This window comes from Petaurus breviceps, unplaced genomic scaffold, assembly GCF_028583685.1.
Source record: "Petaurus breviceps papuanus isolate PSGF00001 unplaced genomic scaffold, PetGlider_PUasm1.0 532, whole genome shotgun sequence".
NCBI lineage: Eukaryota > Metazoa > Chordata > Mammalia > Diprotodontia > Petauridae > Petaurus > Petaurus breviceps.
In genome coordinates this window covers 1,315,881-1,326,839 of record NW_027186361.1, presented here as the reverse complement: position 1 = coordinate 1,326,839, position 10,959 = coordinate 1,315,881, and the positions used below count along the sequence as shown (strand labels likewise).

Genomic DNA, 10,959 nt, shown 5'->3' with positions numbered 1-10,959 from the left:
AGACTGGCCTCCCAGCTGTTCCACAAACAAGACACTTCATCCCTAGACTCTGGGACTTTTCACTGGCTGCCTCCTGTGCCTGGAATGCTCTCCCTCCTCACCTCTGCCTCCCAGTTTCCCTGGCTTCCTTCAAGGTTCTGCAGGAAGACCTCCCCAAATCTCCACTGTGCTAGTGCCTTCCCTCTACATTCCCTCCCTATCTCCAATTTCCTTTGTATAGAGTTTGTAGCCAGATGGTTTCATGTTGTCTTTCCCATTAGATTGCTGCCTTTCTTCATATCCCCGACACTCAGCCCAGTGCCTGGCACATAGCAGTCTGTGGGCAGGAGCTGAGGAGGGAGATTGTGGTCACATTCCATTGTTCAGCAAGGCTTGATCTTTCCCACGACCCAGAAACTGGACATTTCAAGATTGTGCAGGACTGAGGTAGCTCACCAAGGGGTCAGTCAGCACTGGGAAAGGAGGCCAATGTTGCCAATGTATGGGTAAAGGGTTTGAAGGTTAGAGACCTAGGAGAAGTCCAGCTGACAATGGATTGTGATCAGACATCTCTCTATCTCTGATTTTCAGTATCTCCCTATTGGTTCCTTCCTGAAGTACACACTCAGATTTCTTGGCCATGAAAGTGAATCACTTACAATGCATGGATGGCAGGATTCAAGGTGTGACTATCCCTGTGCTTAACCAGGTGAAATGGAGGGACAGTCCATGAGGACTGAGCTTTCAAGTGTAAAATAAAGGTTAAATGACTTCTAAGTTCCTAAATCTATGGATCTAGGATACACAAGTAAATTTCCATCATGTGTAATCAAGCAGATTACAAACTCCTCGAAAGCAGGGCCCTCTTCTCTGTTTGTATCTGCTCCAAGCACAAAGCCTTGCACACACACAGTATTAAGTAGACTTAATATTTCTCTTGTACTGCTTCTGGCATCTACTTGTGCCAATTTTTTTGGTCAGGAATGTCTTTGCTTTTGCCTTCTTGGCCACCAGCCTCCTTCAAAATTGACTACAGACCATGCTCCCCTCTTTGCAGAAGTGGCAGACAGTGGGTGTGTGTATTCTTACATATATTATGACTCGTTTGATTTTTGTTGAACTGCTTTTGAAAGGTATTGGTAGGGGAGGGATATATTTGGAAATTAAAGTGATGTGATAATAAAATAAAATGTTAAATAATAAAATCAATAAGATTAATCAATAAAAACAAGATTTTAAAATACCTGAGTCAGCTTAGAACTGGCCTCCCCAAATATACTTTTCATGATTGTTTACCCCCTTCAGAAGGAGGGTGCCCCCCCAGGCCACTGGTGATCTCCAGTGGATTGCTTCTCAGACCTCAGAATAAATTACCTTGTAATTAGTATAATTATTCATTGTAGTGTAAATGTATATTACCCCATACAGTATATATGTAGCCTTTTCTCTTCTCATTGTGAGGTATGTCCCTTGGGGTTAGAAACCACTGGGTCATTTGGAGTCATTGTACCATTATAGACTTTGGATCCCAGGATGAAAAACCCCTCCTAACCAGTTGCTAATATGCACCCATAATTTTTTGGAGACCAGTGACAGCACAATTCCTGTATCTAACTTCCCTTGTCGCCCCCCTCAACTTGGCACAGGGCCCCAAAGGATCTGAGAGGAGTGAGGGAGGGGAAGAGCAGGCGATGGGAGAGAATATCAGGCTCAAAGTTTGGGGGAATCACAAGACCGTGAAAGGGGGAGATTGGGAAGGTGGGGGAAGGGGGGAGATCGGGAGAGCGAGAAGGAGTGTGTGGAGCAGGAATTCTCAGATTGCCTCCAGTTGCACACTAGCCTCCAGACATGCTAATTTTTGTCAGGGAGATATCTTCCCTTCTTGACCACAGATCTTCCTCAAAACTGAGTCCAGACAATCTACCCCTCTTTGCAGAAGTGGGGGGCTGCTACTGCCCAAGCAGCCCCTTACTATGGCTGAGTAAGCCTTGTGAGGCTGTGATGCAGGATCCCTGGAAGTCAGATGGGGTGGGGAGCTCACAACTCAATTAGTTCGATTCTTATCTTTTGATGCAGGAGAAAATAGGGCTGGAGGGGGATAGTGAGGGCAGGGGCTGAGGGGAACCCGTTTAGAGAATTTGGATGGTAAACCAAATATTCCCTGGGGGCTTCAGCTTGGTTTATCTGTATTTTCTGATCCTCTTCTATGACAGGTCATGTCCACTCCCTCCAGGGCTCCTAGAAGGATCCTATTATCCTCAGTGGATCGAGAAGGAAGATCTGGACTGTCCACTCCCCAATTCCCTATGCCCCCCCCCCACACACACACACACGCTCAGAGGTCAGCTAGCCCCGACCTACAAGGTTACTAGGCTCCTCGAAGGCCCTTTCAAGCCCTGTCCATTTCCCCACTCCAGAGGGGACTGGGTTCCCTCCCTCCCTCTACTCCTGCAGCAAACCACCCGAAAGAATAGAATGTTCGTACTCGAGGGTATGTGCAGACACTAGATCAACCCTGCTCAAGAGACTGCTGTCTGCAAACCTCTCTCCCTCCATCCCTCCACCCCCCCCCCTCAATTGTGCAGCCACCAGGGTTCTCTCCAGGCAATGATTGTCCAGCCGTGTTGGAACCGGAGTTGGGGGAAAAAACTCTATGTGCAGAAAGGTTTGCATGCACGTGCAGCTCGCTGGTGGGCTAGGGTAGCTGTTGGTGCAAAAGCAAAGACAGTGAGTTTTGCTTTTGCAAAAGATTTGCCGGTAAGGCGGGTAAACAACAACATCCAAAAGGCACAGGCGCACAGCACCCATAAGCTAGGGCGCGCGCGCATAGATACATACATACACATCATCCTAAAACGCATCTAGCTAGCACAAGTCGTACACATATACCTCGCCACGCACACTCGCGCCACACGTACACACGCACCCCACACACACTCACACTCACACTCACACCGAAAAATGCAGAGCCAAAAGAAGAGGGAGCTCACAACTGTTACAAAACCCTTCGTCAGGTTTTGTAACAGTTCTCTCGCCGCCGGCCAATGAGAGGCAACTCGGTTGTCACGTGGTTTGAGTTTATATAAAAAGGCACAGAGGCGAGACAGTTATCAGGAGCCGCGGGGCGCACGGAATGGGTGTAGGATCTCTGCGGAGAGCTGAAAAACACAGTTCGTCATCCCCAGGAGCCCGGGTCTCCGAAGACGCTGCTGCGCCAGCAGCCTCTGTCTCTGTCATTCCAGTCGCTGTTCCCACTGCCGCAGCTCCAGCACCTCCGGTGATCGCCGCAGCGGCTGCCGCCGCAGCCGCTGAGGCCGATTGGGTCTTGGCCCTATCGGGCCGGCTCTCCAGAGTGCTGTTCCAGCGGCGCCTCCAGCCCCGCGGCTTGTAGGCACCTCCAACGCTCATCCACCATGAGCTCCAATCCCCGTAAGGGGCCGATGCTTCGCCACTCGGCGGGCAGGAATTCCGAGCCTCCCGTGGTGGCGTCGTCGTCGGGCATGCACGGGCGTCCAGCCTTCCTAGAGGCATCCCCTCTGAAAATGATACTGCCTCTCACCCCTGAGAGCCAGGCGATCCTCCAGCAAGCGGACGCCCTGGCAACCAGAGGCAGCGTCCTCAAAGCCTTCGAGCTGTACCAGGTTTTGTACCAGCGGCGGCAGCTGAGCCCCGAGCACCTTGACACTCTGGTGCGCTGCCTGGCCGAGAGCATCAGGCTCCGAGAGGAGCTCCTCGCCCCGGCAGCGGAGGAAGGTGGCGAGAACCTGCCCCCCCCGGCGGCGGCGGCGGCGGCGGCGGAGACCCCGGAGGATGCGGAGGAGGCAGTGGAGGTGGCCAAGTTGCCTGTAGAGCCCTGGGATGGGTTCCGATGCCGAAAATGCCAAGGTTTCCTGTCCGATCCGGTGTCCCTAACCTGCGGACACACCTTCTGCAAAGTGTGCCTGGAGCAGGAGCGCCGCTGCACCCTGTGCGTTTTCCCTGGGCCTGGGGTCGTCAGCTGCAGCGCGTCCACATCGGGCGAGTCTCCTCAGCTCGTGCCGGTGCCGCCGCCGCCCATACAGCGCCTGAGGGTCAATGTGCTGCTCAGCAACTTGCTGACCAAGTGGTTCCCGGGCCCAACCCAGGCGTCGCGGCTCCGCCACGAAGGCAACCGCCTGTACCAGGAGCACAAGCCGGAGCTGGCGTTGGAGAAGTATTGCGAGGCGCTCGACCTAGGTAAGGATCGGGGCTCTGGTGGGGGCGGGGCGGCCCGCGGGGTGGGGGGGGGGGTGGAGAAACCTGTCCCCTCACTCTCTTTGGGGCACCAACTTTTCCCTGAGGAGGGTCTAAACTTCCTGCACCCATCCGAAACGCCCGACCCTCCAGGAGGTCCCGTGGGGAGGGGGGCGATCGAGTGCCGCAGGTGCCCACTCGGGGCAGTGTGTGTCGCTGACTGGGCGGCGGGTGGGTGTGTGCTCACGTGCGTCAGTCTGGCTAGCTCAGGGTCGGGGCCTCAGGTCTTTCTGTTTAATCCTCTCGATCGTTCGGTCCCGAGGGGGCGTGGGGCTCAATGTGGATAGGTAACTTTAGGGGTGCATGGATGCCCTTCCGCGCGCGAGTCGCGAGTGGAATTAGGCCAGGAGAGCACTGCGTTGCATAAGCCCTTTTTTGAGCTCGGCCACTCGGCCCAGGCCCGGCTCCCGGCCCGGGTTGTGTAATGGGTGAGGTAACTGAAGTGGGCCAGGGTTTCGGAAACCATCCCTGGGAGTGAGGGAAGAGAGGTAGAAGCGGGTGCCGATCACCCAACTGGCCCGTGAGTCAGGATTACTGTTTACCATCCCACGATTCTCCAGGCCGAAAGAGCTGCTTTGCCTCCCCCGCCCCCTTGGCTCGATCAATTCTCCCTTGCCGTCGATCGTCTAGGCCTGCTGGCCTCCCTGTTTAGTTAAGCCCAGGTCTGGCAGTTTATGGTAGTAGCTTCGGAGTTGTGTGTCTGCTTGGAGGGGGTCGGGCTGAGCTCCTGAGGCGAGCCTTTGGGACCCCTTGGCCAGTTCGGAGGGTACTATTTTTTCTGATTGCTGCTGCCGCCTTTCTCCCTCCCTTTCCTTACTCAGTAGCCCTTGCGCCTCCCCCCGCCCCCCATACATCTCCCCAGTACTGCTACGTTGCAGGGTGGTGGTGGCCTGACCCAGGGATTGAATTAGAGGAAATTTGGGGGTGAGGAGAACTGAGCTAGAAAGGGCCCCGGGGGGCCCCGGAGGGGAAAAACCCCCCCCCCCCCCCCCCAATGGCTGTGGCGTCTGGAATACGGGCAACTGGAGAGGTTGTGGGATTGACGCAAATGGGCAAGACTGGAACTACTTGTTGACTGTCGTCATAGGCCTGCAACAGGTATAAGCAGGGGGATGGCGTCCAATTTATAAAGCAAGATATTACACATCGAGGAAAAACGTGAACGGGAAGGAAAGGAACAGTGACCAGCATTGCTGGGGGACAGGCAGAATTGGAGGCTTCTCCCCCTTCCCCCCTCCCCACTACAAGTCCCCATGCAAAGGAAATGGTATATGACTTTCTGTCATTCTTTCATGTAGTACCCAAGAAAGATTGCAGATTAAGATATAGAAAAGTACCTTTGGACCCATTGTCCACATTCTGTGATTCACCCCAGCAAAAAATATCAAAGATTGTCACCCACCCTTAGGTGATGCTTATTAGCAAATTACGCAGAGCTCTAAAAAGGTCTGAAAAGGGTGATTTGAAATCCTTGGGATAAGCTTAAAAAAAACCTTTTTTAATTAAAAAAAAATACTGTTATGGCACCAAAGTCCCACCCTGACCCCTGAGGTCCCTTGTGACTAGCTCTATGGTTTTATGAACCCCCTCCCCCTTTCCCAGAAACGCCCCCCCCCCCTCATCTTCAGTGAAATCAGAGCAGGTTTAGCAGACCCTATAAGAAAGAGTCCCTGGAGAATAGAAAGTCTCATTGTGCCACCCCCTCCCCATTTTCATCTACCCGGTTTGGGAGTAATTTTCTAATTCTAGCCTCCCATCTGTGTGGCTAGACCCTTCTTTTCCCAGTGTTTCATTTTCCTCTGCTGTAGGTTGGGCTAGATGTGAACTAGAAGCAATATATAAATCACTATATAAATGTTAGCTATTATTTATTAATAATGGGGAGAAACAGCAGAGAGTCACATTCTGGTTCAGTGTCAGTCAGCAGACATTTACTAAGCACCTATATGCCTGGCTCTGTACTAAGTGCTGTAGGTACAAAAAATGGCAAAAGCTAGTCCCAGCTCTGGAGGGCCTCAGGCTAATTAGGAATTGCAACATGCAAACAGCTATGTACCATCAGGCATTATGCAGGATAAATTGGAGCCCATTAACAGAAGGAAGGTACTGAATTAAGGGGGATCAGGAAACATTTCCTGCACAAGATGGGATTTTAAGCTGAGGCTTGAAGGAAGCCAGGAGGAGGTAGAAATGGAGAATCTTCAGCAAAGCCTCCAGTGTCACTGGTTTGCAGAGTATGGGGGGAGGGGGAGGGAATGTTCCAGAAGACAGGGGAGGGGCAGGTTATGAAGGGCTTTGAATGCCAAACAGCATTTGCTATTTTATATTGCTATTTTATATTTGATACCAAGAGGTCCCAATTCCCAGTAGAATTGATTGAAGGTCAGATGGGACCTGTATTTTAGGGAGGTCACTTTGGAATGGACAGCCACAAGATGTGTTGAGTTCTCAGTCACCAGGGGTCTTCAAGCAAAAGCCAGATGCCCTTTGGTGGGGTGGAGGTAGCTTCTGATTTGTATTTGAGAGTTTCCATCTCTGAAATTTGATGATGTACAAAGGCCCTTGCAGCTCTGCCTTTCTGTGCTTTTGCTAATTCCTAGGCACAGCTAGGTGGCGCTGTAGATAGATACAGTGCTGAACCTGAAATCAAGAAGACCTGAGTTCAAACCCAGCTTCTGGGAATTCCTAGCTGTATGTGACCCTGGGCAAGTTATTTCACCCTGCTTGCTTCAATTTTCTCATCTTGTAAATTGAGCTATAGAAGGAAATGGCAAACCGCACTAGTATCTTTGCCCCCTTTCCAAAAAGAAACCCAAATGGGGTCACAAAGAGTCTGATATAATTGAAAATAGAAACCACAAAAATCAGCCTTTCTCTGATTACATGTTCTTGCTTCTTCTATCTGCTTTTCCCTCCCAAGCATTTCTATTTTTCGTGCCTTAGTGGGGAGATTAGTGGAGTGCCTTGTCCCAAATGAATTTCTCCTCTCCCTAGGGAAATTGCCCTTCAATCATAGGGGCTGCCCAATGTATATAGAGATTCTGCTGGCCACCTGGCTCTAACTGGACAAGTCCTTGGCATTATTTGTCCAGTAGTGGGGGATGGATCTATGCTAAATCATTCACATACTCTTAATGTTTTAATAATAACAGCTAACATTTAGATAGTGCTTTTAAGATTTGCCAAGTGCTTTACAAATATTATCTCTCTTTATTCGCAAATATTATCTCATTGTAACACTTGCCCAGCCCCTGGTTAACATGCATTTATTAAATCAGTTAAGAAGTGTGCTTTTAGCCAGGAAGCATTTGGTCTGGATGATTCTAACTGGATTGGAAAAGGATTAAACTCTCACACCTGGCTCCCACTTTGGGGAGGTCTGCACAGTTAAATGTAACAGAATAGCAAGGCTTATTTCCAGGCTTATTTTACAGATGGCAAAATTCCAATGCAGATGGGTTAAAGGCTCGTCAAGGGTGAAAATAGTGTTACCAAAACTAAAACCTAAAAAATAAACAAAAAAAACGCTAGCAAGAAAATGACAGTGGTTTATAAAATGGTAAGTGGTGACCAGCTTCAGGGATCATTTGCCAGGCAGCCAGGGCGAGTGTGGACCGGTTGGCACCTGATTCTTGGAGTGGGACTCAGCCATCCAGCTCCAGCCCAGAGAGAACTAGGGCTCTGTGCTGATGGTAATTGATGAGACCGTATGCTACCGTGTGTTTCAATCAACAGCTCCAAATGACTACTTGCTCTATAGCAACCGATCTCAGATCAATTCTGTCTTGAAGCGTCCTGAAGCTGCATTGCATGATGCTGACATGGCCTGCAGACTCCAGCCCCGTTGGCTGAAGGTGCGTGTTCTTATTGGATGATGGGTTTGTTCTGGGTAGAAACAAGGAGGGAAGATCTCCTCTTCCCCCCCCCAACAGTTATGCTTTATCAGTTCCCACAGGTGTGGGGGTGCTAAGAAAATGTTTAAAGGCTAGCCCCAAAGGGGATCTAGAGCACGGGGGTCAAAGAAAGGAGCCAATGGGCACTGTTCTCAATGAGCCTATATCTGCCAGATGTCCCTTGTCCTCCAGCATCTAAAAGATGGCCCCCAGAGGCAGGTCCCCAAGCACTAATTTTGGCTTTTGCTTCTTCTCTGATATAATGCCAGTGGAAGATGTACCCCTCAAAGTCCTCCCCTCCTAGGTATTCTATTCACATTTTAAAATAAGGGCTTAATTGAACCTAAACATTCAATAATGGTGAACTTCCAAGTTGGAGAGGCCTTTTGGGAAAGGTAAAAAGGGGCTCCTGGTGCCTTTTCCCTAGCAGGGAAAGCAGTTGATTTTGGAGCAGCTCTTTGGAGGTGGAAAATTTTCCAGAATTCAGACTGACCAATTTTTTTCCCCTCCTTCACTTGAATATTTTAAATGTAAGTTTGTATGTTACATCAATGCAGCTTGTTTGCTAGAGAGTTCTAAGACACATGTAGCCCCACTTTATTTATTTGGAGCCTGGAGCCCTACCTCTCAGTAGCTTTTAGTGTTTTGGTAAACCCAATATCTAAATTGTGCCTAGGACACATACTGACTCTGTGCCCCCCCCCCAACTTCAGCTCTCAGTTGCCTATGAAATTCTGACGATGAGGAGCAGAAAAGATGCTGGTTTTCATTAGCAAAAGGAGTTCCCCCTTACCCCCACCCCCATCCAACTCCAGGTAATCTGTCAAGAAAACGACAGATGGGGGCAGCTAGGGGGCACCCTAGTGGGTGGAGCACCAGCCCCTGGACTCAGGAAGACCTGAGTTCAAATTCAGATTCAGAAACTTACTAGCAGTGTGACCCTGGGAAAGTCATTTAACCCTGATTGTCTCAAAAATAGAGAAAGAAAGAAAAGAAAAAGACTGAGGGGGCAGCTAGGTGGCGCAGTGAATAGATCACCAGCCCTGGAGTCAGGAGGACCAGAGTTCAAATCTAGCCTCAGACACTTAACACTTACTAACCTTGGGCAAATCATTTAATCCTAATTGTTCTGCTTTCCTCCCCACAAAAGAAAGAAAGAAAAAAAAGGCTAAGATAGTTCTCTATATGACAAGTACAGTGGCATTTGGCATGATTTTCAAGGCATCAGAAGGCCTATCTGCCCCTAAATCTCTTTTGCGATGGCCTGCCATGATGCCCCAAATTGCATTGGCACATAGTCTCTAGAAGGCCTCTGTTAAAATTCACAATATGTTATCTGGGACAAGAAACAGTAACAAAATTCATGGTCCAGAGGATCATGGGATATATGACAAAGCACTGTCCATTGAAACTTAGCCAGTTCCATTTTCTTCCCTTGCCCTTAGCTTCCCAGTCTGTAAAATGATGGAGTTAGCCTGAATGTCAGAACCTTCAGGGTCTGTCTTATATCTCTTTTAACAATTGAGACCACTCCTGCTTCAGTGTGTGTAATAAAATCCAAGGTTCTCTAATCTGACTCTTAGGTGAGGCAGATTTTTGCTAAAGTGGGGCTTGAATAAGAGGCCCTGTGTCTTTGTAGGGTCACTTAAACAGAGGCCAAGCCTTAGCCATGCTGGGAAATACAGAAGAAGCCCTAAGAGAGTTCCTGTTCTGTGTGGCTTTGGAAGAGGAAAATTGGACCGCAAGGTGTGAAGCTGCCAAGGTGAGTCAAGCCAGCTCTCTTAGATAACTCTGGTGGGCAGTGAGGGGCTGGCCTGCTGCCCATTTCTCCTTGTCTGGGAGAGAATTAGAGAGGTGAGAAAGAGGAAAGAGAGGATGAGAGAAAAACAGAGAGAATGGAAGAGAGGTGAGACAAAGAGAGGAAAGAGAGGGTGAGAAAGAAAAAAACAGAGACAGTGGAAATGAGGTGAGACAGAGAAGGGAGAGGGAAAAAACAGAATGGATGAGAGGAGACAGAGAGAAGAAAGGGAGGTGAGAGAGAAAAAACAGTATGGATGAGAGGTGAGAGAGGGGAAAGAGAGGGTGAGAGAAAAAGAACAGGAGGGATGAGAGGTGAGAGAGAGGAAAGAGGGGGTGAGAGAAAAAAGGAGAAAGGATGAGAGGTGAGACAGAGGGAGGAAAGAGGGGGTGAGAGAAAAAAAGGAGAAAGGATGAGAGGTGAGATAGAGAGGGGAAAGAGGGGGTGAAAGAGGGGCAGCTAGGTGGCACAGTGAATAGAGTATGGGCCCTGGAGTCAAGAGAACCTGAGTTAAACTCTGGATTCAGAAACTAGACAAAAAAATAGGACTGTGACCTTGAGCAAGTCACATAACCCCAATTGCCCTCCAAAAAGCAAAAGAAGACAGAGAGGATGAGAGAGAAAAAAAATGCAGAATGGATGAGAGGGGAGGGAAAGAATAGAGACAGGGTGAGAAAGAAAAAAGAGCATGGATGAGAGGTGAGTCCCAGAGGATGAATGAGAGATGAGAGAGAGGAAAGAGAGGGTAACAAAGAAAAAAAAGGATGGATGAGAGGTGAGACAGAAGAGAGAGGGGGTGAGATAAAAACAGGAGAGATAAGAGGTGAGAAAGAGAGGAAAGAGGGGGTGAGAGAAAAAACAGGAGAGATCAGAGGCAAGACAGAGAAGAAAGAGGATGTGAGAGAGACAAAACAGGAGAGATAAGAGGTGAGACAGAGAGATGAAAGAGGGGGTGAGAGCGAAAAAAAAGAGAATGAGAGGAAAGATAGGGTGAGAGAGAAAAACAGCAGAGATAAG

At 49.4% G+C, this 10,959-nt stretch overlaps 1 protein-coding gene across 1 annotated transcript in view; it reads left to right on the top strand.

The window, feature by feature from the left end:
• Positions 1 to 3,094: 3,094 nt before the first annotated feature.
• Positions 3,095 to 10,959, top strand: part of LONRF3 (LON peptidase N-terminal domain and ring finger 3) — a 24,122-nt gene continuing 16,257 nt past the window's right edge. The window contains 3 exon segments of the mRNA XM_069102186.1: positions 3,095 to 4,194; positions 7,987 to 8,105; positions 9,784 to 9,906. Coding sequence (XP_068958287.1) covers positions 3,393 to 4,194; positions 7,987 to 8,105; positions 9,784 to 9,906 — 1,044 coding nt within the window. The 5' untranslated portion in view covers positions 3,095 to 3,392.